Raw genomic sequence first — 23298 nt, forward strand, 5'->3', positions numbered from 1 at the left:
TTGACGTTCCGCCTGAGGAGATTTTACTTTTCTCGACGTTCGGTCAGCTCCTCGGCTTCACGTAGCGGACCTGTCCAGCCAGCCTCCTACGCTGCGATTAAGAGTCAGGTCGGAAGTGGAGACAGCTGGCCGCCTAGCTCAGCGCCGAACCGGGCATTTGGAGCCTTGGGCCGTCCAGTCCAGCCGGCACCCTACGCCGCAAATACAGTGACGTCCTGCAAGCCAAGATGAGGTCCTGGCCCACGCGTGCGCCATCCTGACAACCTCTGAGGGGACAGGACCCTGCAAATTGCTTTTACACGATGCCCACGTTCCGGGAGCGGATGAATCCCACGTCGCAAACAAGCCAACGATTAAAGCGCAGCTTACTGCATGTCGCCCTTGATAAGCACCCTTGCTGACTCTCCCGTTGTTAAGATTAGGACTTTGTTCCGCTTCTATTGATCCTGTACCCCCGTCTACATATCGGACAACACATAAAGCAGCTCGCCACCATCAGCCACACGTCACAGATTTTCTGCCTCAACTCTTTAACTTTGCATGACGCCATGCCCAGCTGGGCTATTTCGAGTCAGCAGAGTTGCTTGTAAACAGAGTTCGATTGCAACAGCGGAGCTACCAGATGTGCGACGCCCGTCAGGGTTAGTGCGTTTAACCGGCTCGCCGATAAGTCAATCAACAGCTTTGGGTCAGCAAGCCGAGGTGCAGGATTTAGCCACCAACGTGCAGATACGGAAGAGAGAATACAACATCAGAAGCTTGCATACTGGCAAGCCGCGTCTAGGCTGACCCGCCAATGCATAAACGGCTGCATCAAGGGCTACGGAGGCGCATCTACAGGTCCACACTTTTCTGGGTACAAGCGTGGAAAACCCAAGTGTAGATCGCGCGGGTTTTGGAAAGCGATCGACCGGGCGCTAGACAAAACACGAACCATGGATTGATGTGCCGTGGCGTCCGAGATCCAAGTCAGCTCTCCAACGTCGAGCCTCAAGCACAAGCCTAGCCACGGCCGGTCAAATCCTTCCGTATCGCTAGCGGCATGTGGCTTTCCCCCCTGGCACGTTGACTGCAAGGCTGCCACACTAGCCTTGCGCCTATCTCATGTTTCCTGACGTACCTGCGTCTAAACGAACGCTAGAAACAGCCACGCTACTGTGCACTATTTCCAAGACCGTGACCAGCGACTGGGATGAAACTGCCATGGGCGCTGCCCGCCCCTTGCACTTGCAGAAGCCATCACGTCGAGAACGGCAGATACGCCTAGAGCCTGTTGACTGTTCTAAATCTAGGCTTTTGGAATCCGTGAACCTCGCTCTTCCCGACGCCGCTTCAGCCTACTATCGATTTATCGGTGCCGCATACTCAGCGCGGCGCTGGCTCGGCTTGTGGTATCGATACTTCAGCTCCCAACAACGTCCCCTGCGTTTTTTTGTGTACTCTTCTAATCTCCTTAGACGAGGTCGCGTACGGCAATAAACTACCTTGCCCATCGCTAACACTTTGGCATTTCTATTCCGCTTTTGATACCTTCGTTCTACAGTACGACAATGCCTTCATTCTTTAAACGCAACAAGAAGGCCAGTCCTGAGGAGGACGCACCGCCTCAGGCTCATTCTCAAGATGTCCCAGACCTTCCTGCCGGCATGTCACAAAGGATGCGTCCTGAGTCCTCGAACCAGGGAGCATACATTCCTAGAAACCCCTCCAACCTGTCATTCGGTCCTATATATGGGAGCCAGATCAGCGCTTCCGAAATACGGAAACAACCGCGACCCTTCAGAAGCTACAGGCTACGGGGAGAGTATGTATTACCTATTACACACGTTGTCAACTATCATCTAATCTCTATCACAGACGTGAGCAGCCATGGGTCGACGACCCAAGGATGAAGAAGACCAAGGTCGGCAACTGGATCACCCTTGGCTTCATCATCATTGGCTTCTGTGTCAGTGGATACATCATGTACACTGGTGTACAAGAGGCTCAGATACCTGAGCAATGTCTAATCATGGAAGACAACTTCGAGAAGATTGACCCGGCCAACTGGGGCTACGAGATCCAGACCGGCGGATACGGTAACGGAGAGTTTGACTGGACTACCAACGACCCCAAGAACAGCTTCGTCGACGCGGAAGGTCTTCACATTGTCCCAACTCTCACCACCGAATCGACCAGTATTACCGAGGAGCAGATCGTCAATGGCTACACACTGAACATCACCAAGGCAGACGGCGACGGTTCTTGCACATCCAGCGACTACAAGTCATGCGGTGTCCGCTCCAACTCCACCACTGGAACCATCATCCCTCCTGTTCGCTCCGCACGTATGACTACCAAGGGCAAGAAGTCGATCAAGTATGGCCGCGTAGAGGTTGTTGCAAAGACAGCCAAGGGTGACTGGCTCTGGCCCGCCATCTGGATGATGCCCGAGGAGGACAAATACGGTGAATGGCCTCGCAGTGGAGAAATCGACATTGCTGAGTTCCGCGGTAACTCGTACAAGTACCCCGAGGGTCGCGACTTTGTTTCCTCCACGCTCCACTGGGGTCCCGACTACAAGCACGACGGCTACATCAACACTCATGGTACCTCCTTCTTCCGCCGCACAGACTTCGCTTCCAGCTGGCACACATTCGGTATGGAGTGGACCGAGAACTACCTCATGTTGTATCTCGACAGCCGCCTCAAGCAGGTCATGTACTTCAAGTTCAACGAGAAGAACAAGCTATGGAACAAGGGTGGCTTCAACGGCTTGACGACCAGCAACGGCACTCTTTTCGAGGACCCGTGGAAGCAGGGCGGCAAGAACGCGCCTTTCGACGAGAAGTTCTACCTCATCCTCAACGTCGCCGTCGGTGCGCAAAATGGATGGTTCTTTGACGGCGAAGGTGGCAAGCCGTGGGTTGATGGCAGTGACTTTGCTGTCCGCGATTTCTGGAATGGTACGTTCACACCCAATCTGCAATGCTTATGATCACTTTACTAATCCTGCAATAGCCAAGGATGACTGGCTCCCAACCTGGGGCGAGGGCACCGAGCGCGGTATGACTGTCAAGTCCGTCAAGATGTGGCAGGCCGGCAAGTGCTAGACCACCAGCATCTGACTGCCGAACGCTCCTTCCTTTTTTCTATCCGATACCCCCACGGGTCCACCTCATACTATAACCCGGGTTCACGAACACGGACGTATCACATTTCTTTTTTACAACGTCACTCAGGGCACAAGGGCACATTAGATGAACGTTTCCCATTTCTTTTCCTCCCTGGCATGGCAGAGGCGCCGAGGCGTCTTGGGCATCAAACGTCTGCATCGTACATTTTACAGATAAGGACAAAGCAATACTGTAGTATCTAATAGATTTTTTCTCACCAATCGCCTCTATGAAATCACACCACTCCCATGCAGCTTACGTGCAGCGGAAGTCGACAGCCTAGCGACAGGCCTCCAGCAACACGACATAAACGAACTCACCGTCGTGCATAATCGCTGTTATGTACGACGCATCTCGTATCCGCAATCGTGGTCCCACAAGCCTTGCGAAGCATCCACTCCAGCCTCGTATCGAGAGACCCTCGCAGCTTCGCGTCCATCACTTGCATATCGCATCGGCGCTCGTGTCTCACCTTCCTTCCCTGACCCAGCAGACACCCAAACAATCCACCCTCGCGCATCTCCATGTGCATGGCATCGCCCGTTCTCGCCCTCGCCCTCGCCCAGCTGCGCATCGCACCCCTGAGAAAATCACGTACGATGTCGATGCCAAAGCGCGATAAACTTTTCGTTGAACATTCGCACTAATCTCCACACGACGTAGCCTGCGACTCAGTCTTCTAATCCAAATGCAGTAGTCGCAACGCTAATTCCGGCGAATCAGAGAGCCTGGGCGTGAGCACGACTCTCACCTGTCTAAGTTGCTGCAGGGGCTGACCGGCGGAGGCGCTTCCGCTTATCTGTACACGGGAGCGCACGAACTGCGCCGCATCATCCCGATTCTGATTGTCCTGTTCCACAGTTGGCAGGCTGGTACCCAGTTAATTTGGCAACAGAGAGGGTGTTTGCTTTTGTGGGACCTTCTGGGGTTGGCCGTTTCAGTCACCGCAGGAGGTTTTATTTGCTTTTCCGAACCTCCAAGTCCACAGGCGTGGGATCAGGGGCATGGCTAGGGTACCAAGATTCAATCATCGTTCATGATGGGTATGATGCAAGAGGGGTTTGCCTACTTTGACTACATGCCGTAGAAGAGGGGCAGCGACTAGCCAACACCCTCTCATCTCTCGTGCATATTCCAACATCATGGTGTGCTTACAATCAAGGCATCATCCACTCCGGTCTCCAACACCAATCTCCCTACTTTCAGGTTTTTTTTTGTCGCTCATCAACCGCGGCAACAGCCTTGTTAGGCGGCCACGCAAGGGATTTACCGGTGGCAACTCGTCTGCTCCATCGCCTTGCATACCTGCAAGCCAGAACCCATGGTGAGGCGGGCTGTGAACAACGTGGAACGGCACAATCCGCGGAAGCTTCGGCTGGGCGCCACGGAATTCCAGAAGGTGTAGATTGCAACTCTCAACGCCACCATGGCTTCTTGCAATATACAATACTTCGTCTATGCATCGCGATGCTCGCTAGACCTAGCAGTTGCAGCAACAGGGTATGTACCTTTGGGACGATTGGGCTGTTATCTACCATCACGCAAACATCGGGCCTATGATACCTTGCAGTTCCACTCCGCTACTGCACGTTACCATGTCAATCTCTTCCTCGATTGCTCAACTACTCTATCTGTCATTCCAAGTATAGCAGCCGACAATCGCAGTCGCACCCAGAACCGGGTACTCAGCTACCCGACGGGCTGTCGCTGCTGCGATACGCTCCTCAACATTAATAGCCCTGTCGCCTTACCATTACCTTGACTTGGAAATCCCTCGGCTTGACGAACCAGTAATTCCTCGTTTCCCAATCTGCAGCCTGCAAGTGGGGAGCGAGCGAAAAATCAAAGTCGCGCACCAGCATGGGGATTAGCTTGGACATTTCCAAGTGCGAAATGTGTCTTCCGATGCACGTTCGCGAGCCTAGACCAAACTGTTGCCACGTTTGTTAGCCGCTGCTCATCGTGAAAAGAGATGAAGGATTTGGTGAGGCTGGCTGAGATAACGAAAGAGGTAATCGTCAACGAGTGGCGCTACGAATGTGGAAACGACGAGGCAGCGGTCGGCAGACGCCGAGCAAGGGGACATTCCGGTGCTACGACTTACCGGCATCCAGTTGCGCTCCATGATACTAAGCTTTTCTTTATCGGAGCTGAGCCAGCGCTCAGGTTTAAACAGGTCTGCGTCAGGGCCGAAAACTGATGGGTTGCGGTGAGCAACCCAGGAGTTGATTCCGACAATAGTCTACCCAAGCAGTCAGCCTAGAGAGTGCGATTTGACATGCACGGCAACTTACGCCCTCAGGAAAGAACTGATCACATATACTCGCTCCTCCAACGGGTACCACGCGCTCGAGTGGTAGGCCAGTAGCGGGGTGCATTCGCAGCGCCTCCTTCATGACGGCTTGAAGATACGGCATTTCTTGGCTTTCCTTGAATGTGATATAGTGACCAATCTTGCCTTTGCGCTGCCGCTCGTCGATCTCTTGACGCAGAGTCTCGAATGTTTGCGGGAACTTGAGTAGGTAGTACAGGATTGCGGAGAGACTGATGGCTGTAGTATCGGAACCAGCGACCATGTTTGACACGCAGCCCATGCTGAGATGGTACATTGTAAACGCCTTGGGATCATCCGCGTTCTTCTTGAAGAATTTGGAAAGGAAGTCCATGCTCGTCTTGCCTTCCTCGATGCCATCGACAGGAATGGCTTTGGTCTGCTCCTTCTCATGTTCCGCAATGCGCTCTTGCGTGAACTTCATGACGTACGCCCTTCCTGTGCCTGTCGGACCAGCCAGCCAATTTCGGATGGGAAAGAGATATTTGTGCAGCCAGGAGAAGATGCCCGTAAAGGTAGCATACCAGAGGTGATCTTCGAGAGCCCCAATCACACCGCGAATGTCCTCGCCCCTGTCCAGAAAGCCCAGCCGCTTCGAGTATGTGATCAATCCAATGACATCGAAGGCATAGCACTGAAGCCAATGTCCCATGTCGGCATACGCGCCCGCACTCGCAACCTCCTGAAGGCGCTGGCTGAACAGGTCGGTGCACTCGTCGACATACGGCTCGTAGCTAACAAGCGATGACATGGTGTATGCGCTTTGGTATTGCCTTCGGTTCTCGCTGTGTCTTGGTATAGATTGATCGGCGAAGAGGGACCACTGCGAGGGCGAAGGGTTCTGCCAGGTCGCGTACCATGAAGACTTCGGGAATTTGGCGCCATGCCCGTAAATAGTCTTCTGCGCATCGGTAGAGGAGAGGGAGTATCGATTCGGACCGTAGCGGACTATTTCGCCTGTGGTAGCAGTGTAAATATGGGATCGGGGTAGATCAGGAACAGGCCGGCAGGGTCGAACTCACCATGCTTTCGGTGCAGCTCAATGTTGTCATGTTCAAAGCCACCTCTTCTCACTCTCCAAAGGTACCATAGGTCTGTGAAGCGCGTTGCGGCGGGTCCAGGTACGTTTCGCAATGGGGAGGACAAGTTCTTCAATAACGGAAAGAGGATACGCGCGACGAATGCTACGGCAGCTGCGAAAGCAAGAACTTCAGAATGCATTTTGACAATCGTAGTGACGAAACCCACAGTGGTCTATTTGCAATGTCTTGCTATATCATATGCGATCCATCTCGCGCGATTTGCTACATGTTTAAGCTCGTCCGAAGGTTCGCTGTGCGGGGTAGCGACGATGCGCGGAGTAGGAGCGGATGGCGCGAGCGGCATGTGGAGCGGAGTCTAGCTCGTACGAACATTGAATAGAGTCTGGAAACTTCAGATCATTAGCATCCGGCATGTATTGATTATATCACGGTCCAGAGAAGATACAGCGAACCGCGTCGTTGAGTGGGTGGGATTGATGTGTAGACATCGGTGTCGCGTAGCCGAGGTAAACGCGTACTTGACACGAACTGCACCCAATGGAGAAGGCACAACCATTTCACGATGTCAACGGCAGAAGTATGTCTGGAGATCCTGCATACTTCCGGATGGCATAATAGTTCTGCGGAAAGCAGCGGAACGATCAAGACGATCAAGGTTCTCGATCTCACTGACCATTTGAGCGATTCACCCTTCCCACTTTGATCGTATCAACAAAATCTTCGTCTTGCGCATCAACAAGTATTCGAAGATACGTTAGTCCAAGCCGCAGCATTTGCGCATTGGCCCAGACAAGCGGAATAGATACCACGAAGAGTCTCACGCCTTCTCCTCCACATTCCGACCTTGAAGTTAGATCAGACACAATTCTTGGACAACTTACTCGTCCACGGTAAGCATCGGGTCAGTTGAGACCGAACATGTTGTGACTCCTATCATGATGCACAGGATCAGGAAGGTGCGACTACGCAACTCTCTGTTCAGGTGGCTTCTTCGTATCTGCAAAGCTGAACTAAATTCCCTCGTCACAGTCTTGGGGTTTCAACTCGCACCAAAAAATAACCAGTTTAACTCTTTCGAATACGTCCGAATCGTGTGCCGTCTTTACTTGAAAGCCCATGGAGCTCATGCCGACCTTGTGACGGGTTTCATTGTAGCAGCGGCAGCAGCAGCAGCGACGACATGCAGCAGGCCAGGCTCCATGCCAGTAGCGCATTTCGCTTCAAATGGAGCTGAGTTGCTAGTATACTTGCCGCATTCTCATAATTTGGTATTTTCCGGATGGAGGCTCCTTCCTAAGTGTAAGCACAGGTACGGAAGGTACTACCACCCACACTTCCTGACTCGCGATCACCAGCGGGTCGTTGGATTCGAGAGCCATGAAAATCGAGTTGGGTATGGCAACGTTCCTACTTTAAAGCATTTGCATGACCGCTGAGCGGCAGTTCGAGTACTCAGGCGTAAGTGCTTCAATGAGCAACTCATGACTGATGACCAGATCAAAGCGGCAAATGAATTGGTCATTGCAAATGCAGTGAAACAAATTCAGTTTGTATCATGTGAAAATCTAGAAGGCGAGCTGCCACATGTCGGTCAGACGCTCATTGTTCTCACCGAGCCCGCCATGGATGATGACGCTGTCGTTGCCGCTGTCAGCCTTGACCACATCAGCATCAAACCAACCACGCGGATCAGGAATACCATCGCTGCCATCGGGATGTAGTTGAGTCCACCACTTCTCGCTGATGTCATAGATCCAGACATCTTTCAACATCTTGCCTGCACCAGCATGACCGAGCGATGAGGGATCATGTTCACCGAAGAGAGTAAGGAGTTTGTCTTTGCGAGCCAGTTTGACCGGTAGAAGGACACAAACACTGCGAGCTTCAGGTCCATCGTTGCCATCCGCCCTGAATGTATCGGTTGACCATGCATTTTTGGCAAGGTCGAAAATGTCGACACTACCACCCTGCTCTGTGGTTCCATCAAATCCGTTCATCCTATAAAGCTTGCCACCACTATAAGCGATGGAAGTTCCTCCTCGATGCGGCGCTGGAGCATCAGGGGCCTGTTTCCATGTACGATCGTTGATGTTAAACATCCACAGATCTGAGAGACGGCCACTTGCGGGACATCCAGCATGGAGAAAGAAGGTGTCTTTGCCATCGCTGGTAGAGCAATGATAACTGCGAGCTGGTGGGTATGGCGCAGATGAATCAGCAGGCATGATCTTGGACCAGGTTGAGCTTGTAGGGTCGAAGCACCACACTGCACCATCTTCCTCTATCGGGGCCATGTCGATGCCACCCCGACCAGAGAAAAGGTACATTTTTCCATACAGTACAGCTGACGCACTTCCAACGCGCGGAGTGGGCGCTGAAGAAACAGCCTTTGTTTCCAAATGCTTTGCATCTGTGGCGTCGTTAGTGCTGTACCCTGATGGCCTACTATAATGAGGGGAAGCAATACCAGATTTGAGGGGGAAAATGTCAACTTTATTATCCAAAGGCTCCCTCGGTTTCACTTCACCACCGAAAATGCAGACATGATTGTCGATGACGGAGAGGACCTGCGAAGAGCGGCGCAATCGTTCGTCGTCGAGAAGACGCTTCCAGGAGCCTTTGAGCGTGTTGATGGGCATCATAGGCATTGTGACAGATTGTGAAGTTTGGACTCTAACAGACAGTAGTTGACCAGGTAGAACTCACAGTCTTGGATTAGTGATATATAGCTCAGATCAAGATCGAGGATTGCGTCATGTGCGGGTGGTAATACACCTGCTGTTTGTGGTGCCTGGTGAATCTACCAAGTGGAGAAGGGGCTAGACAAATGGGGCTAGTCTCAAACGCAGGGATCGTCATCGCCCTAGCTCCTTCCAAAAGTTCGCGACCGTCGCATTTCACGCGCGAGCACATGCGACTCAACACGCCATCATGAGGCTTCGACTGACGGTCCAGCGGAATGGCCTGCCTGCCGCCAACATACTTTGGAGCGTGCCCGAAACGAACAGCACGCAGGCATACACCGTCACGCGCCTGCTCGAGGATGTCAACCACATTATCCCGCTAGAGGCAGAGCACTGGGGCCTGGAGCACTATGTCGTCGAGGTGGGCGGCTTTGAGTGCCTGCACTTTATGCCCGTCACGAATGCGCTCAAAGAAGACGACCATGTCTCGTATGCAAATTTCAACTTTCTTCATTGATGCCTGCTAACAGCCTACCAGCATCCGCCCGCTCATGACTGCCGAAGTGCGCGCGCGCACCCTGACCGGCCGTGATCAGATTTCAGACGGAGGCCAACATCTCGTTGATGGCGTTCCTTTCGGTCGACCCTACCTGCGACAACCAAATCGACCTGCCGTTCGCATACCTCCGCGCAAACGACGCCGACTGGACGATGAGCAGTCCGACGACGATACTGAAGCTGTGGGACTTCTGACGCAGCATGGAGAATCACCTGAAGTGCGCGACGATGCTGCGACGCTGAACGGTCTCACAAGGTCGGCAAGCAAAGCATCGAGGTCGCAGCGAACAGTCAAGTCGGTGCAGTTCAAGCAGCCAGAGCTTGATGATGAGGAAGATAGCGAGGAAGACGATGATGACTTCGCGCCTGAAGAAGCAGAGGATGAGGCTTCCTCTTCAGACGATTCGGACTCAGACTCAGACTCAGACTCAGACTCAGACTCAAACTCAGACTCAGATTCCGAATCAGAGGCAGACGCGAAGGCAAAGGCGAACGCATCGTCCAGCGCCTCAGATACTTCGGATTCCGACTCAGATACTTCGAGCGATTCCGACTCCGATTCCGATGATAGCGACGCAAGCTCCCCGCCCGATGTCTTGTCTTCCAAAGACGGTCGCAAGACGAAAGCAGCCACAAAGCATGTACCCCCCGGAGAAGGGCTCAAAGCTACAAAGCTGAGGAACTCGCGACGTACAAGAGCTAATCGTCTGCGCAGTCTCAAGACTTCGGGCAAGCTTCCGAATAACGCTACGTTCGATGACCTGGCCGCCTACGAAGAAGGCCGATATGGTCTGGATGAGGAAGAACCTCGACACACACAACCTTTTGCCAAATCCCAAGGCAAGAGGAAACGATTGGACGAAGACGAGCCGGCAGAAGAGGCCGCGGAAGATACAACAGAGTTGGAGCGAAGGAAACGGGACCTGATGGCGAGGTTCGGAGAGAGCACAGAGGCGACGGCACCAGCAGACGAGGCCATACAGCCAACGACTGCGACTGTGGAAAAAGTCACTACTACACCAGCAGAAGAGGAATCACCAGCGAAGAAGGAGCCTACCTCGAGAAGAATGCGGCCAGACACCCGCGCCATTGGTCGGATACTTGCTCGACAGGCTGGACCTGTTCGGAAGACAAAAGCGAAGGCACCGACACCTGAGCCTGAAGAGTGGTCAAACCCCGATTTCTGGAAGACACGGATCAATCTCTCGGCATTTGAATGCTGGGAAGAGGACTTTGAGCTCAGCGCTCCGCCCTTCCCGTTTCAGCAGCACTGGGATCCAGCCAGCAAGCTGATGCATGACAAGGCTAAGAAAAAGAAGCAAAAGAGGCGGAGTAATGTGCAGCAGGAGGCCACGCTAGTAGAAGAGGAGGAAGAAGAAAAGATCATCTTAGACTACGATGATGCCCCCACAACGAATCCGGACTCCGAGTCCGTCAACGCAGCCGTCGAGGACCAATTGCGTCAAGATCTTGCAATGGCTGCGCAGTCTGATCTGCCACCACTTCCCAAAGACATGAGCACCCTGCCAGATCTCACGTCGTCTGACATGAAGGCTGGTGCTGTCATCGCCTGCAAATTCTTTACTGTCAATCCCGTCACCGTCACACCCGAGATTAGCGGATACAAGACAGCTACTGTAGAGCAAGAAGGCGACTCAGGCCCTGGCGCGGGTACGATTCAGCTCAAGATTGCTTTGCGCGACCTCCCCAAGAGGGAGAAGAAGTTTGACAGCAAGGGCAATCGCATCTACAACGCGGCCGACGCCCTCCTCATGGAAGAGGACGACGAGGATGAGGGCTTGTGGGAAGGCTCATTTGGCGAGCTTCTAGAAGCGAAGCTCGTGAAGGCTGCGTAAGTAATACCACGAGGTATGTGTGGTTAATGGGTCGACCATTCGTATGGTTGTCGGTCACATGTAATCCCCTCTATCTTGCTTCATCGAACATGTTTCAATATACCCAATTAGATATACTTTTGACCTTTAAATATGTGCACGGTCCGCGAATCCGAGGAGACGAGCTGGTTGTAGTGCGTTGTCGCGAACTGGGGTTTGGTGAGGTTACCCCGCCAAACGTCATGCCAACCCTTCCAGGTCCAGAAGCTGCAGGAGCTGACAGCCACCGGCACTACTCACTACCACGGGATGAGTTTCCCATGGCGAGCGTCTCATGTACACAGGGTCTTTGCCTGCGTTTGATGTTTCCTACAAGCCTTCGCCCGCGGTGCGACTTCCCTTCGGAGCAAGTTGCCCGCGCAGGCTATTCCTCGGCGCCCCAATTCAGGGTCTTAGCCCCAAAATTATAACTGCCGTGGCCCACTAGCTTCATGATTAGACGCGGACGGGTACGTTATGCCATGGAGGAGCGAGGAGGCCGTGTACAAATTTTCGGCAGATGCGTCCCGTCTCGTCATCTTACTGCTAAGCCTCTAGTCAAACTACAGCATCATTGTGTCTGACGGACAAAGTATCGCATAGCAAAAACCACAACATCTCATGTAAGTGTTGTTGCCGCGATAGTGCCACAACATGCTAACCGTCGTACAGAACTAGACACGATGCCTCTTCCCACTGGTGTATATCGGGCCGACCACGTCGGCTCCTTCCTTCGGCCCAAAGCCGTCCTCGAAGCGCGTACAAAGGCAGCCAACGGTGAGATCACCGCCGACGAGCTCCGTAATGTCGAAGACGAACACATCAAATACGTTGCAAAGAAGCAAATAGAGAGCGGTCTCCGATCCATAACCGACGGCGAGTTCCGCCGCGCATACTTCCACCTCGACTTCCTCAAGCACGTCGAAGGTATTGAGGAGAAAGGTCAAGTGGGAAACATCAGGCACAAGGATGGCTTTTCGCCACCAACGCTGGTCGTAAAGGGAAAGCTGGCCCACCCCGAGGCCATCCAGGTAAAGGACTTTCAGTTCCTTGAGCAAGCGATCAAAGAGAATGGCGGCAAGGCGAGCACAAAAGTCGCCATTCCGTCGCCAACAATGGTGCACTTCCGTGGTGGACGCGCCTCGATTGACATCTCCGCATACCCCGACCTCGATGTCTTCTTCGAGGACCTCGCGCGCGTATATCAGGAAGAACTAGACAGCCTGTACAAGGCCGGCTGCCGCTTCGTCCAACTCGACGACACTAACCTGGCCTACCTGTGCGACCCCGACATGCGCAAAGCCGCCGAACAGGAACGCAACGAAGACCTCAGCACCCTCCCCCGCAAATACGCCGAGCTCATCAACAAGGCCATCGAGAAGCGACCTGCAGACATGAAGATCGGCATCCACCTCTGCCGCGGCAACTACCGCTCCAAGTGGTTCGCCTCTGGCGGCTACGAGCCCGTTTCGGAAGTCCTCTTCAAGGAACTGAACGTCGATGCCTACTTCCTCGAGTATGACGATGCGCGCTCTGGCGACTTTTCTCCGCTGCGCCATCTGCCTGAGCACAAAGTCGTTGTGCTCGGTGTCATGAGCAGTAAGAAGAACACTCTGGATGACAAGGAGGAGATCATCAAGAGGCTACATGAGGCGGCCAAGGTTGCCCCCAAGGGTCTTGACCAGCTTTGCGTGAGCCACCAGTGTGGATTCAGCTCCACGGCTGAGGGCAACGAGTTGACGGAGGAGGAGCAGTGGGCCAAGGTCAAGCTGAGTGTAGAGATTGCCAAGCAGGTCTGGGGCGACGACATCAGCAAGTAAGAAGAATCATGTTTCGGTTGAAGGAATTTGGAGGTGCTGGTACTGAGATGAAAGCATGAGTACGGTGTTGTGTAAAAGTGGTCTGATCAGGTCTCAACGACTGATCCATGTATGTATTATGAAGTAACGGTTCAACCCCAGTAAGATTCAATGTATCAATTACAACAACATTCCCTCATCAACACATACTAGTGACACAAAAAGCAGTCAAAGCCGACGGCCTTCTGCTCTGCAGTTTACAGATCTCATGTCATATTTCTCTCACTTGTCATCGTAGTAGCTACGTGTTGAGCGTTTTACTTAAACAGGGTGGTATGGTATCTAGCTCATCTTGGAATCCAAGATACAAACTGTCAGAGATGTTACCTTGCTGTTTCAGTTTCCTTCTACCTCTACAGCATACCTCTGTATGTCGCTCTTGTAGACTTTTCTGAGCAAACCCGGAACATCAAAGAAACAGACTTTGAAGTATTTCGGACCACGATACTCCTGTTCTCTGCGCACGCGACAAACGTGAAAGTGGGCTATCATAGCATCGATTAGCGCGTTGATATTGTCATTGTAGGCGCCATTCCTGCTCTTGTTTGCGTGGCCGTTACGGCAAGCGTGAGGAAGTTCGGCTGGTGTGAGGGCCCCGCGTTTCTGGTAATTGCGACCGATGTTGACATGCCAGAGCGGTAGCTTTCTCAATCCCTGGTATATCGACTTCCATGATCCATCTCAAGCGTGCCGAGAATTTGGTGTGGTTCGAGGCAACGGAAGCGAGCTTAACAGAAATTCTCGGAGTCGGCTACCGCTTAGGTACAGATCGGAAAGCTCTCGAGATTGCAGATACTTATACGAGCGGGCCAGGATGTGTGTAGAGGAGAGACTTACGCAGCCGTGGCATATCCGAAGCTCTGGAACTTCGTTGCATCCTTGAAGTTGTAGGCGTTCAACATCAGTAGTGGCAGCAACGACCCCCAGCACATCCGGATGCACCCGGCGCACATTCTTGATGTGGGCTCCCACTTCGCGACTCTTCGCAACATCTTTGCCGCGAGTTTTTGGTGTTAGGAAGACAGCTTTCTTGATCCAAGGTCGAAACTCCGACAACGAGTCTGCAAACAGCTCCCATTCCGGCTTCTGAGAGTTTTCGAGCCAAAGGTGGATATAGGCGATCTTCTCTGGGAACTGTGACAGCTGCAAGGCTCGTAATACAGTTTTCTGCTCACCGATAATGTGAGTTCCATACGGTAGCTCCAGTTCGATGAAAGAGTCCGCGTCTCGTAGTTGGCGGAAACATGGAGCGGGCACACGGGCGGCTTCACCAGATCTCGCAAAGCTGTACTCGTCCTCGTGTAGCAGATACCACTCGTAATCGCTCGTAGTACTGGGCCTGGTGAGCTCGCATATATTTATACGCGCCATTCGATTGCGGTAGGCGGGGATACGGGATAAGCGTAGGAAGAGAGCAAGCGACGACGGGTTAAGATCGAAGCAGCATTCATGGAGGCCATATCGAATGCTTGCGTCGAACTCAGTCCTAGCGTAGATGGTTTTTCATGTCGAACATAGCGATCCAAAGTCTCTGTTCTCGTATGAATACTTTTCCTTGTTGGTACCCGACGCCCGTCCGAGGAAGCGACACACTCGACTGAGGAGCTCTACTGGAAGCTCGATCAAGTCCATTTTGTCTCTTCGCTGGCGGTCTGATCCGGACGGTTATCCTTACGGTCTCCAGAATATTAGTCAAGTAATGTTAGGTTGAGGGATGGCTCTATGTTGACGGGACGTAGAAAGCCAGGATTGATATGGTCCCTAGGTCAAGAGCTGCCTGGGCCATAAAGCCTGTCCGTGCGGACATGGTGACTTTATGGTTTCGTCGGACCACCAGTGAATATTTTCGACTATTCTAGAGTTGCTCTACGAGCTACGTTCATGGGAATGTAGCCTAAGCTCTCAATCTGTCTGCCAGCCGTGCATTGGTAACAGGACGTGACCGTGGATCAAAAGAATACGATTGAACCTAGAGAGCACGCATGGTATTCTTCAGGTGGATGTGCAGAAGGATGAGGAGAGAAGGAGCAGCCAGGAAGAGCGGAGGGGATGATGTCACCGCGCCAGGCCGGAAGGGAGTGTCGCTCTTTCTTCACTTGCACTCGGGCAGGCACCCCACCCACAAACTGCTTAACATATCACAGCAACTAGATCCGGAGACTTGGAGTATCTACACTTGGTTCGCTGGCTTCTCTTCAATGATGCTCTGGCCCGAAGGCTGGGTCTACATATCTCCCGCTGCTTCTATCGACATCAGCAGCCGAACATCCCGCAAGTGCGCTGACGGTTGCCAAGTAGCAGACATAGAGAGATGTACCCGAGATGAGACTCGTTAGAAGAGCGCTAGCGGTAAGTTTGTACGACTTGTTCGCAGAAGCAAGGAATGGATACAACATGTTCATATGGTGATGGTTGACTTTTGGACGAAAGTGACTTTACATTAACTATGCAATCGACTGTAAAGTGCAGCTGTCAAACAGAAATATGGCCAACCATGTGGTAATGACTGTCCTGAGACCTTGAAGACTCTACAAATACTGCCCATCGTCCTCGACAATCCTCCTCTACTCCACCCACAGATATCGTTCAGCTTCGAGAGCTTTCCGCTCAGTGATTCTTGGGCTGGAAGTCTATCTAAGCAGCAGCGACCATCTCGCGGCGGGCGAACCTGAGGTTTCGCTTGGTGATACCACCGGTGAGGCCGTCGTATGACTTGATGCAGATATCAAGAGATCCAGTCAGGCTCATCGCTTCCTTCTGGAGGTCTGCTGCGCGGGCCTCGAAGGTATCAATCAACATGAACGCAATCGTCTGCAAAGGGCGATTAGTCAGCAGGCCGTTGAATAACGTTCGACTCGAATCCGGTGAAGAGGGGTGGGTGCTACGCCCTGCGAAAGGAAAGACTTACGTCCACGACCTTCTCGATCTGCCTGAGTACGGCGGCGATTGGCTGACCGATGAAAGGAACAGTGTTGAACAGACCAGCCTTGCCAATGAGGATGTTGAGGAGTGCTTGGTGAACACGGACAAACTGTTTCTCTGTGTAAGCTATATATATGTCAATGGGAGCAGATAATAATGACCTCGCGGAAGGCCTCGAAGACAGCATCAGTAGGCGCGCCTGCCGGCTCTTTGGGCATGCCCTGCATCTGGGCGATAGCGGTGGTGGCAGTCTGCACAATGTCTGAAAAGCCGATGATGATCTTGGGAAACGGTCCCTGTCCGATGAGGATCAATGGCCCATTGACGATGCTAATCTCCTTAGCTGGTGCCTGAAGCGCCTGGCTCTTCTGCGTGATCGTCTTGATATTGGTGACAACCTCAGCGGGTGTGATTGCAGCCGAGATAGGCACGGAGAAGGCCAAGGCGGCAGTGAAAAGGTTGCGGAATGAGACCATTTTTGCGGTGGTAGGAAGCTGTGAAAGCGGCTGTTGATGGTAGAAGTGAGGAGTTATGATTGCAGATGAAGGTGTGCGATGCCTTCTATCCATGGGAGACTGCAGTGTCTTTATACCCGACGTGCGATGTAGCCAAGCTCGAGTCAACGGAGCAAATGCTTCCCGTAGTCCTGAACGATGACTAGGTTCGCTGATCCTCCTGTACACCCTGTTGAGATGCCAATCAAGCCCATATTCCAGAAGGTGGGTGATGTAGCGTACGCCACTGTCGAAAGAGCAAAGTTTAATGACAGGTGAGGCTACGCACTACAACCCACTCTGACATGACCGACTATACTCGGATACCAGCATGTAAAAAACTTGGGATCAGTTGATGGAAAGTTCTTTGACATTGATCACAAGACATCCTTGATAGTATCATGGCTTGTGTTGGCATGTTTAATCGTATCGCATTGAAGCTGCTTTCAACTATCGTCAAGGACCTCTCTGCTCTCAGCATCGTGGTTGATGTTAGCTCACAGTGATCATCGACAGGGTCTACTGAACTAGTCTCTGTCAAAGAGATCTGCCATGATCCATCGCCGAGTGGGGCTTCTGCGGCTGAATCTGCACAAGGAATTGAGATCATCGATTTCCACTACTCATGTCCAATACATGATCAACAGCTTGCTCGTAGTGGACAAAGAGACACGGTATTGGGTAGAAAGCACTAAACAATCTCAGGGCTAGGGGGCTCATGTCGCTTCCCAACTCGCAGGGTGAGCTCAGGCTACCCCAATCTCTTCGTCGTGCCAAGATCAGCATTGCAGTAGCATAGTAGATCGCTACCTTCTATGAACAAGGCTTCTTGTCAATTTGCCCGACTTCAGCTGAGGTTGTTCAGTAACTCTTTGTTGGCAAGCGGCGCGCCACTGGAAAGGGTGTAGTAGCGGTACGGGTCGGCGATCCTTCTGCGGGCGTAGCCGTCGAATACCAGCGCGATGATGCAGCCGCCCGAACATGCAGAGGCAGGCACATGCGATCGTCCAGTCAGGGATGCCAGCAACGAGCTAACAGTTGAGTAGAGGAGCCGAGCCTTATGCACATCTGCTTTTTCCTGGCCGGAGCGGCCGCAGCCAACGCTAGATCACGTGTAAGCCTCGTGTATACAGCAATCTAGTCTCACAGCGTACAACGGCATGCAGGTGGCTACCTGGAAAAGGGAAATGAGACATGTTCGCTGCGTGGCGCGGTCCGCCAAAAGCAATACAAGAGAGCCGGTCGATGTGTTTATTTCTTTTGTGTAAGTCAGGGCTCGGAATAGTGCCGAGCCCGCTGAGTCGTGACGGCTCGCCGATACTAGCCGTACTGACAGCTCCTTTACTTTGGCGAGTAGTTAGCTCCTACTTTTGTCATTGAAGTTCAACTTCGGCGACTTCGCTTCGCTTCTCGCTGCATCGTTCTTGCGAGACTGGAGCGGCCATAATACTCAACACATGTCGATTAGGAAATGAGAGACAAGCTCTTGAGACGGAATGTCAAGATAGGCATAAAGCAGCCGATCTTTCCCAGATAGTCACGTCAACTCAAAGTTGGTGAGATCGTACCTTAGGTAAACACCATTAGCCGTGAGAACCACCGGTATATTGCCGGGATATTTGTTGTGATGTCAGCTTGTACTCATCCGGCAACTAATTGCAGAGGTTCGTTTACTAAGGGGTGTTCACCCGTAACCGTTGTGATCAACCATGTAAACTACCAAACTTCAAGTTGCCTCCATGAATAGAGCAACGAAAACAAAAAAGCATGTTGGCAATTTACACCAGTGGAAAGCAAGATGCCGGCTGCTCCGTACTGCCTGCACTGCAATATGACTTGCGTGTGCGTAGACGAAGGGTCCTTACACAGGACGCTAGACTCCACATCCTGACGACACTGGGCAGAAACTCAGATTGATGTCGCAATGAGCCGGGCTCAATACTCTGATCGATTCTGACTGCCTTCCATCATGTACGCACTGTTTTTATGAAGTCGTTCGAAGTTTTGATGACTACTAGAATGACTACGGTCACATACAATAGAGAGGGGAAGGCTTGCCACGAACCTTGAATACTAGTTGTACGTGCATCTAGCTTAGTCCTCAACTCGGCGCTTAGACTCAACCCCCATCATCAACGCACTAACAAACGTCAAGCAAAGACCATAGACGAGACAGTGCTCATCCATGTGACGGCGCCACAACATCACCTCAATATCGATGTCCGCCAACAAGAATGCGATCCAGCTCTCTATGCCTCCTCGGGTGTCACGAAACCATGAGGCACTTCCGCCTGACAACATGCACCACTATAGCTGTTCGGTAGAGGCTAAGCTCCTAGTCAATTAAGCAGAACGGCACCTTCTACTTAGAGCCTCGTGTCCACGTTTTCTTTACTTTTTAGTTCTTTACAACTACAGAGCGGGGTCTCATAGCTTTTCTTACTGCTGTCGGAGGGACCGAACCGATTCATAAGCGCCTTGCTATTAGGCACGCAAAAGCAAACACTGGCAGACATGAAGAAGGCTAGCCAAGACGACAGCGGCAACATTTAGATCACTGCAAGATAGCTATCAGTGTGAATAGCGCCTCCTTACGATGTTGTCACTGTTCTAAACTTATTCGTATGTTGAGCATGCGGTGATACAAGAAGCCTCATCGTTGAGGTCGTTATTATATTCATGTGCTCTTAGTAGAGCTTCCCCAAGATCCGTACGCCAGCATGTTGAATAGACTACAAAAAATCAATGCTCTCATAATAAACTCTGCATGAACTTTGGCAGATGACCCATGATCCTCATTCAGTCGGCAGAGGTGCCAACAACGGTAGGACGTCTTTGAACCTCACTGGCTTGAGGAGGAACTCGTCAAAACCGCTGTTCTTCGCTTGCTTTCGCGCTTTCTCGCTACCAAGACCCGTTAATGCAAATATGTACGCCCGCGTACCTCTGTTATCCTCTGAGGTACCATCTAAACCATATGTCGCAGCGTCATTGAACTGTTTTGGGATGTCTTTTTCCATCAAGCCGTGTTCGATTCTACGGATCTTTGACACAGCCTGGAAGCCATCCATGATCGGCATGTTGATATCCATGAAGATGCAGTCATACCTTGCTTTTGAGCCCTCTTGTTTAGTGGCGGATTCATAGAGGCGCACCGCTTCTGCGCCGTCGGTGGCGCTGGAATACGGTACGCCAAGGCGTTTTGCAAAGGCGCAGAGCATTTTTAGATTTATGGGATTATCGTCTACTAGGAGTAGACGGCGGAATCGGCATGTTGGTCTGCTTGTGAGCGGGGTAGGTGGTTGTGTTGGTGATGGTGCTTGCGGAACAGGACTTGTGGCGGCGTCGGATAGTGTCACACTCTGCGACGATAAGCTGCGGTGTGGAAGTACTTTGGTTTGCGGATCTGGCTCTAAGGTGGTGTGGTCATGTTCTGATTGCTCTATTGGCTCCATGTCGGGTCTGCTTCTGACTTCTATGGACGGCACTGGGTCTGCCATTTCCTTGGTGGTGGCATCCTTCATAGCCGAGATGAGTGCAGGTCCGAGCGAGTTTGCAGTGACTAGTATTGTGTGCATGGGCTTACTAGTGCTAGATTCGGGAGGTGCGCCTTTTGTATCGCGCAGTTCGACAATGACAGGGAAAGTCTCTTCCGTATACGTAGGGAACAAAGTTTTCAAGTCGTACGTGGAAGAGAGGGCATGGTGATCGACGAGGAGTACATCCAGAACCGGAAGTACGTTTGCGGAAACAGTGGTGAACCTCATGCCGAAGCGATCCTCGCAGATGTTTCGAACGGCCCGCTCGAGCGCTTCGGGAGGCGAAACGATAGAGGGTGCAGTTTCTTTGCCTTGCTCTTCGGGCAGAGAGATACTAAGCATACCGATTACCTTTCCGCGTAGGCATTCGTGAGAGGAGAAATTCTCGGCACTTGGCGCATTTGGTCTCTGCGTCGTACGGGTAGCCGGAATGTTGATAATGATCTTTGTTCCCTTGCCCAAACGACTAGACACTGATATGATTCCGTGTAGTGACTCCACGATACTCTTTACTAAGCTCAAACCTAGTCCAGTTCCTGGGCTTAGTAGATTCTCCTGGGTGAAGGGTGTAAAGAGATGGTATTTGAGGAAATCCCCACTCATGCCTACACCCGTGTCGGTCACAGATAGACTGATGTGTGACTGGCTGTCATCGGTAGCCTCCACAAATGCTAGATCTACGTGAATGTAACCCGACTTGGTATACTTCAATGCATTGCTGACAACGTTTAGTAAAATGCGCTTCCAAGCACCCTTGTCAATGACAAAGGTCCAATCACGGGCCTTTTCAATGTTTGTGGTAACGACGACAGGCTCGGTTTGTGCCGTTGCAGGTGATTCAGCCAACAAATTCTGACGCTCCTTATTGAGTCCAGAAGAGAGGCGCGAAGAATGGTCGTGACCTACTGAGACAGTCTCAATGACATCTTCGACCATAGAAGCCAAGTCGACAGCTACTGCACCGTGATGCAGGTGGGTGGTGGAACGCGGATGTCCATTTCCACCTCTGTGTCCAACGCTGGCGCGGCTATTCACTTTGGAATATTCCAGCAGATGGTCAAATGTATCGAGAAGAGTGATCGCACAAGACTCAATCATGGTAATCTCCGACATCAAGCCTGATCCCTGGCAGTTTTCTTGAATCAACTCAATGCTGGCCAAAATGCCATGCAAGGGACTTCTTAATTCGTGACTGATGGTCGAAACAAAATCCGACTTGGAAAGTGTATTTTCGCATGCTTCTAAGCGAAAGACCTCAGCCATCAGTGAGTTACCGAAAGCTGTCAATGAATTGACATCGCCAGTATCAAGTGTTTTGCCGGTGTCAGATACCCAGGCTAGGCAGGTAGCGTAGCAAGCTTCTCTTGAGTAGTGAAACATGGGTAGGAATATTACGTAGCGGGTCTTTGGCAATAGACCGAAGAGGTCGTTCCATCTGTCATCCGAACCAGAGTCAAGTTCGTCGTCGCAACCGTGTTGGAAGACACCATGTTCATCGACTGCGAAGACATGCCCTCGAGGGTACCTAGCAGTCAAGCGCTGGATGAGCGACTGACGCAGTTTCAGCTTTCCGAGGGCGTTATCTCTGTGGAAATAGGACAGAGGTACCGCGAAGAGATCGCATGTCTGCGAAGATGTGTTGTCAGGAGACATGTCTCGTATCAGGCAGCTTTTATTTCGGTTGCCAGTTGAGACAGTGTCAAAGAAGACTAGGCCGTCCAGACTCATGGCATCGCCAATACTATTTGCGGCTCTCGTGAAGAGAGTGTCGACTTGAGTAGCAAAGTTAGATTTGACGCGGTTCGAATCATTATCTTGGGGCGAAACGATAGTAGATGCATCGCAAACAGGCAATGACTGAATATGGTCTGACATGGCGACGCGTGCATTCGTGCCGTCAGATGGCTTCTTGTCAGGTTTTCTTCGCGAGGCGGCACCAAAAACATCTAGGTCGAATTGGCTTGTGTGAGCTCCAGGGCGCACAGGAGCCACAGACCTTGGAACCATATCATCTGAAGCTACGAAACGACGAAGACCTTGCATCATCTCAGCAGATCGAGACTTACAGGCTTCGGCGCGTCGCATATCGAGGTATGCACTGATAGCCGAGGTAGTTTCGCGAAGAGTACTCAGAGACTTGGGATGTAGAAAATCCCGTTCTTTGGTGTCGACGACACAGTAACTGCCCAATATATGCCCGCTCATTGCAAACAGCGGTATTTCGAGGTATGAAACCATATGCGGATAGCCTGCCACAAACGGGCGCCCGGCAAAGGTGGGGACCTGGCGGAAGTCTTTTATGCAGAAATACGACTTGTCGGCAACGATATAGGGACTATCCGGCATAGACACTGGTTTGCCCTGGAAGATGCACATGGTGAATGGACAGACACCCCATTCGAGCGCGACTCGGGAAGTACCCAGCAAGAGCGGCTCGGCCGGGTCTGCACTCGAAAGCGACTGATGCCTCGTCATCTCTGCGCATATGAATTGATTTCGATTATCAATGAGCGAAAGGAATGCGCGATCGCAATCCATCTTGTGCACGCCATGCTGGACGAGGGCGTTGAGGGTTATGTCGCTGCTGGGGACTGGTTCGGACGGCGGTCCTTCTGCAATGTGAAAGGGGAACGACGCGGCAGAGAGATATCTGGGGCCGTGTTAGCAACAGGAATCGACTTTGTGACGTAGGCTGGCAATTCTCACGCGGCGATCTCGTATGCGCGTACCCGTTCGTGGTTATCGATAGCTGCGGGTGGCGTCGTGGTCGAGATGGGCGTGGTGGTAGCCATGGTCCATATTACGTCACTCACAGGAATTGAAGACTGTTGGTGCTGT

At 52.1% G+C, this 23298-nt stretch overlaps 9 protein-coding genes across 9 annotated transcripts; 4 read left to right on the forward strand and 5 right to left on the reverse strand.

Moving 5' to 3' along the window:
- Positions 1-1170: 1170 nt before the first annotated feature.
- BKA58DRAFT_99806 (gram-negative bacteria-binding protein 1 precursor) lies at positions 1171-3294 on the forward strand. Its single transcript, XM_046176358.1, has 3 exons — positions 1171-1804; positions 1858-2945; positions 3001-3294. Exons 1-3 carry the CDS (start codon positions 1551-1553, stop codon positions 3090-3092), a joined length of 1434 nt encoding a protein of 477 aa, XP_046029484.1. The 5' UTR covers positions 1171-1550; the 3' UTR covers positions 3093-3294.
- Positions 3295-4885: 1591 nt separating this feature from the next.
- Positions 4886-6708, reverse strand: BKA58DRAFT_307708 (cytochrome P450; the record flags this gene model as incomplete). Its single annotated transcript, XM_046167175.1, has 4 exons — positions 4886-5086; positions 5179-5397; positions 5450-6435; positions 6510-6708. The coding sequence occupies 4 exons, from the start codon at positions 6706-6708 to the stop codon at positions 4886-4888; spliced, it is 1605 nt and encodes a 534-aa protein (XP_046029485.1).
- A 503-nt stretch (positions 6709-7211) lies between these two features.
- BKA58DRAFT_99753 (uncharacterized protein) lies at positions 7212-8031 on the forward strand. The gene has a single exon (XM_046176357.1). The coding sequence runs from the start codon at positions 7466-7468 to the stop codon at positions 7964-7966; it is 501 nt and encodes a 166-aa protein (XP_046029486.1). The 5' UTR covers positions 7212-7465; the 3' UTR covers positions 7967-8031.
- Positions 8032-8095: 64 nt separating this feature from the next.
- On the reverse strand, positions 8096-9169 carry BKA58DRAFT_309457 (uncharacterized protein; the record flags this gene model as incomplete). The annotated part of the gene is made up of 2 exons (XM_046167244.1): positions 8096-8940; positions 8998-9169. The coding sequence occupies 2 exons, from the start codon at positions 9167-9169 to the stop codon at positions 8096-8098; spliced, it is 1017 nt and encodes a 338-aa protein (XP_046029487.1).
- Positions 9170-9437: 268 nt separating this feature from the next.
- Positions 9438-11781, forward strand: BKA58DRAFT_377698 (uncharacterized protein). The gene is given in 3 exon segments (XM_046169638.1): positions 9438-9700; positions 9750-10179; positions 10192-11781. 3 exon segments carry the CDS (start codon positions 9462-9464, stop codon positions 11626-11628), a joined length of 2106 nt encoding a protein of 701 aa, XP_046029488.1. The 5' UTR covers positions 9438-9461; the 3' UTR covers positions 11629-11781.
- A 398-nt stretch (positions 11782-12179) lies between these two features.
- BKA58DRAFT_99953 (uncharacterized protein) lies at positions 12180-13686 on the forward strand. Its single transcript, XM_046176359.1, has 2 exons — positions 12180-12269; positions 12319-13686. The coding sequence occupies exon 2, from the start codon at positions 12330-12332 to the stop codon at positions 13464-13466; it is 1137 nt and encodes a 378-aa protein (XP_046029489.1). The 5' UTR covers positions 12180-12269; positions 12319-12329; the 3' UTR covers positions 13467-13686.
- A 1-nt stretch (position 13687) lies between these two features.
- Positions 13688-15137, reverse strand: BKA58DRAFT_452822 (uncharacterized protein; the record flags this gene model as incomplete). The annotated part of the gene is made up of 3 exons (XM_046174435.1): positions 13688-14171; positions 14343-14991; positions 15055-15137. 3 exons carry the CDS (start codon positions 15135-15137, stop codon positions 13842-13844), a joined length of 1062 nt encoding a protein of 353 aa, XP_046029490.1. The 3' UTR covers positions 13688-13841.
- A 785-nt stretch (positions 15138-15922) lies between these two features.
- Positions 15923-16975, reverse strand: BKA58DRAFT_466309 (uncharacterized protein). Its single transcript, XM_046175005.1, has 3 exons — positions 16589-16975; positions 16414-16536; positions 15923-16316 (listed from the first exon to the last, which is right to left on the reverse strand). The coding sequence occupies exons 1-3, from the start codon at positions 16901-16903 to the stop codon at positions 16140-16142; spliced, it is 615 nt and encodes a 204-aa protein (XP_046029491.1). The 5' UTR covers positions 16904-16975; the 3' UTR covers positions 15923-16139.
- A 2568-nt stretch (positions 16976-19543) lies between these two features.
- On the reverse strand, positions 19544-23291 carry BKA58DRAFT_466310 (proline iminopeptidase). The gene is made up of 2 exons (XM_046175006.1): positions 23167-23291; positions 19544-23110 (listed from the first exon to the last, which is right to left on the reverse strand). Exons 1-2 carry the CDS (start codon positions 23250-23252, stop codon positions 19717-19719), a joined length of 3480 nt encoding a protein of 1159 aa, XP_046029492.1. The 5' UTR covers positions 23253-23291; the 3' UTR covers positions 19544-19716.
- Between the last annotated feature and the right edge of the window lie 7 nt (positions 23292-23298).

The sequence above is a fragment of the Alternaria rosae genome, assembly GCF_020736505.1.
Source record: "Alternaria rosae strain MPI-PUGE-AT-0040 chromosome Unknown BKA58scaffold_2, whole genome shotgun sequence".
Classification (NCBI taxonomy): domain Eukaryota; kingdom Fungi; phylum Ascomycota; class Dothideomycetes; order Pleosporales; family Pleosporaceae; genus Alternaria; species Alternaria rosae.

Excerpts from the sequence above, each read along its gene's own strand:
- BKA58DRAFT_377698 (XM_046169638.1), top strand. The coding sequence starts at position 9,462 with ATGAGGCTTCGACTGACGGTCCAGCGGAATGGCCTGCCTGCCGCCAAC. Across the intron at positions 9,701-9,749 it reads CTCAAAGAAGACGACCATGT|CAGCATCCGCCCGCTCATGA; the intron begins CTCGTATGCAAA and ends CTAACAGCCTAC.
- BKA58DRAFT_99753 (XM_046176357.1), top strand. The coding sequence starts at position 7,466 with ATGATGCACAGGATCAGGAAGGTGCGACTACGCAACTCTCTGTTCAGG.
- BKA58DRAFT_99806 (XM_046176358.1), top strand. The coding sequence starts at position 1,551 with ATGCCTTCATTCTTTAAACGCAACAAGAAGGCCAGTCCTGAGGAGGAC. Across the intron at positions 1,805-1,857 it reads AGCTACAGGCTACGGGGAGA|ACGTGAGCAGCCATGGGTCG; the intron begins GTATGTATTACC and ends TCTCTATCACAG. Across the intron at positions 2,946-3,000 it reads TGTCCGCGATTTCTGGAATG|CCAAGGATGACTGGCTCCCA; the intron begins GTACGTTCACAC and ends ATCCTGCAATAG.
- BKA58DRAFT_99953 (XM_046176359.1), top strand. The coding sequence starts at position 12,330 with ATGCCTCTTCCCACTGGTGTATATCGGGCCGACCACGTCGGCTCCTTC.
- BKA58DRAFT_466309 (XM_046175005.1), bottom strand. The coding sequence starts at position 16,903 with ATGGTCTCATTCCGCAACCTTTTCACTGCCGCCTTGGCCTTCTCCGTG. Across the intron at positions 16,537-16,588 it reads TCTTCGAGGCCTTCCGCGAG|TTTGTCCGTGTTCACCAAGC; the intron begins GTCATTATTATC and ends ACAGAGAAACAG. Across the intron at positions 16,317-16,413 it reads AGATCGAGAAGGTCGTGGAC|ACGATTGCGTTCATGTTGAT; the intron begins GTAAGTCTTTCC and ends CGCCCTTTGCAG.
- BKA58DRAFT_466310 (XM_046175006.1), bottom strand. The coding sequence starts at position 23,252 with ATGGCTACCACCACGCCCATCTCGACCACGACGCCACCCGCAGCTATC. Across the intron at positions 23,111-23,166 it reads CGCGCATACGAGATCGCCGC|ATATCTCTCTGCCGCGTCGT; the intron begins GTGAGAATTGCC and ends ACACGGCCCCAG.